The 2,500-nt window shown below is 53.0% G+C and overlaps 1 protein-coding gene across 1 annotated transcript in view; it reads left to right on the top strand.

Moving 5' to 3' along the window:
- Positions 1-2,500, top strand: part of mapkbp1 (mitogen-activated protein kinase binding protein 1) — a 35,776-nt gene that overhangs the window by 26,243 nt on the left and 7,033 nt on the right. The window contains 7 exon segments of the mRNA XM_053336160.1: positions 1-49; positions 1,220-1,254; positions 1,327-1,462; positions 1,553-1,680; positions 1,786-1,861; positions 1,863-1,896; positions 2,143-2,358. The exon segment at positions 1-49 is cut by the window's left edge and continues 95 nt beyond it. Of these exon segments, the coding sequence (XP_053192135.1) occupies positions 1-49; positions 1,220-1,254; positions 1,327-1,462; positions 1,553-1,680; positions 1,786-1,861; positions 1,863-1,896; positions 2,143-2,358 (674 nt within the window).

Below are 2,500 nucleotides of genomic sequence, written 5' to 3'. Positions count from 1 at the left end.
ACTGCTGGACTCCTTCAAACCAGAGGAGCTGCAGGAGGAGCAGATGGAGGTCAGGACACACAAATACACACAAATACACACAACTAGAGAGAGTGGTGGAGGGGTTTGCATGTCCCAGTAAATGGTAAATGGGACTGTACTTATATAGCGCCTTTCTAGTCTGTGTGACCACTCAAAGCGCTTTACATGACACGTCATTCACCCTTTCACACACATTCATACACTGATGGCAGGGTGCCAACCTGCTCATCAGGAGGATCTAACCATTCATTCACATTCACACACCGTTGGCACAGCAACGGGAGCAATTTGGGGTTAAGTGTCTTGCCCAAGGACACATCGACATGTGGACTGGAGGAGCCGGGAATCGAACCACCAATCTTCCAATTGGAGGACGACCGCTCTACCTCCTGCCCACAGCCCGCCCACTAGGGTCATCCCAGTGACCCTAGGAGCAGTGTTGTCGGGGGCAACAGCCCCTGGGAGGGTCTCCCTAGGCAGACTGGTCCCAGGTGAGGGTCCAGACTGGGAGCGATTCCAATGATCCGAGATGACCCAACATAACAGGGCTGAGCCGGCTGAGTCCATAGTTCTGCTTCAACGCCCACATGGGCAACGATGGAGTCCAGTTTGGGGACCTCAGAATCACCTCTCTGCTGTTTGTGGTTGATGATGTTCTGTTGGACTCTACAGGTGAAGTGGTCAGGTTGAGAAGTCAGCACTTCCAAATCTGAGGAACAAGGTGGACTGCCCCCTCAGGGTTAGGGGGGGGGGGGTTGCTGCCCCAAGTGGAGGAGTTTAAGGATCTCTGGAGACCCCCAGATCACTACTCAGTCTGATGAGACTGAGACCCAGATAAGATATAGAGGATGGATGTACACACACAACTAAACAACTACACAACAAAACTACACAACAAAACTACACACACACGCAGCAGTTTTAGAGATAGTCCATATGTTGGTCGTTATCAGGGCCGGCCTACCCACCAAAACCACCAGGTCACACACACACACACACACACACACACACACACACACACACACACACACACACTGCTCATGACAGAAGTAACACAAACACACTAGAGATGGACAAATGAAATACACAACAATGATAAGATTGGAGGTTTGATTCACGGCTCCTCCAGTCCACATGTCCTTGTGTCCTTGTGTCCTTGTGTCCTTGTGTCCTTGGTGTCCTTGTGTCCTTGGGAAAGATCTTGAACCCCAAACTGCTCCTGATGAGCCAGCAGTATATGAATGTGTGTGAATGTGATGTGTAGTGTAAAAGCTTTGATGTGGTCCATTTACCTGTTGCTCCCAGGGGAAGACACGCCCCCTCGATGACGGGACCGCCCCCCTGCAGCACGAGGAGGAGGGGCTACGCTGCGGAGGCGGGACATCACAGGACCAATCAGGAGCTGGGGAGCACCATCAGCCTGCAGGTCACCACAGCATGGGTAACTATCAGCCAGGTCTTGTCAGCCCCCCCCCTGAGAGGACGTTTAGTCCAGAAAACACGTTCACATGAAGACTCTCTGTCCGTCCAGGCTGAGGACAGCGAGGCGAGGACCAATCAGAGGCCAGACTTCATCTCACTGTCCAATCAGAGCCAAGACAGGGAGGACCCGGTGCTGTATCCTGACCAATGGGAGGACAGAGTGAGCCTGGCTGGCAGGTGGGGCAGTTTGTACTCTTCATCATCATCATCATCATCATCACACTTATTCTGTTTGTGTCACATGACCCCCTCATTAACCCACCCCCCCCCCCCCCAACCCAGTGAGTTCCAGGTGAAGGAGGCGGGACGACACGACAAACCAAGTCCAGACAGTGGCTGCTCACTGGGATTCAACTCCCAGACTGTCCAGTCCAGACAGACCTGCAGGAGACGGTGTGAGAGAGAGAGGAGAGAGAGAGAGAGAGATGAGAGGAGAGAGAGAGAGAGGGAGGAGAGAGAGGAGAGAGAGAGAGAGAGAGAGAGAGAGAGAGGAGAGAGAGAGAGGAGAGAGAGAGTGAGAGAGAGGAGAGAGAGAGAGAGAGAGAGAGAGAGAGAGACAGAGAGAGAGAGAGAGAGAGAGAGAGGAGAGAGACAGAGAGAGAGAGAGAGAGGTCTCATCAGTCTTTTTTTCTCTCTCAGACTTGGAGCACATTGAGCCTCTCAGGAGTGGACACTCCTCTGAGGTGGAGATGGAGGAGGACGAAGAGGAGGGAGGAGGAGCAAGAGCAGCAGGAGCAGGAGGAGCAGCAGGAGAGGAGGAGGAGGTCAGAGTGTCTCAACTCGTCCCTCAGACTCCAGACCAGGAAGCTTTCCTGAAGGAACATTTTGTCACACTGGCCGAGCTCTCAGGTTCAGGTACGCTCAACAACCAATCACTGACCTGCTCACCTGAGTCCACTTCACCTGGTCTGATCAGGAGGGGAGTTCTGGTCCTCTGAAATGAAGCCAACCAGGAAGTAACTTAGAGCTGCATTCTATCAAAAGGCCACCAGGGGGC

The sequence above is a fragment of the Scomber japonicus genome, chromosome 16, assembly GCF_027409825.1.
Source record: "Scomber japonicus isolate fScoJap1 chromosome 16, fScoJap1.pri, whole genome shotgun sequence".
Classification (NCBI taxonomy): Eukaryota; Metazoa; Chordata; class Actinopteri; order Scombriformes; family Scombridae; genus Scomber; species Scomber japonicus.
Note: the sequence above shows the minus strand (reverse complement) of the source record. Positions and strands in the feature narration are given on the sequence as shown.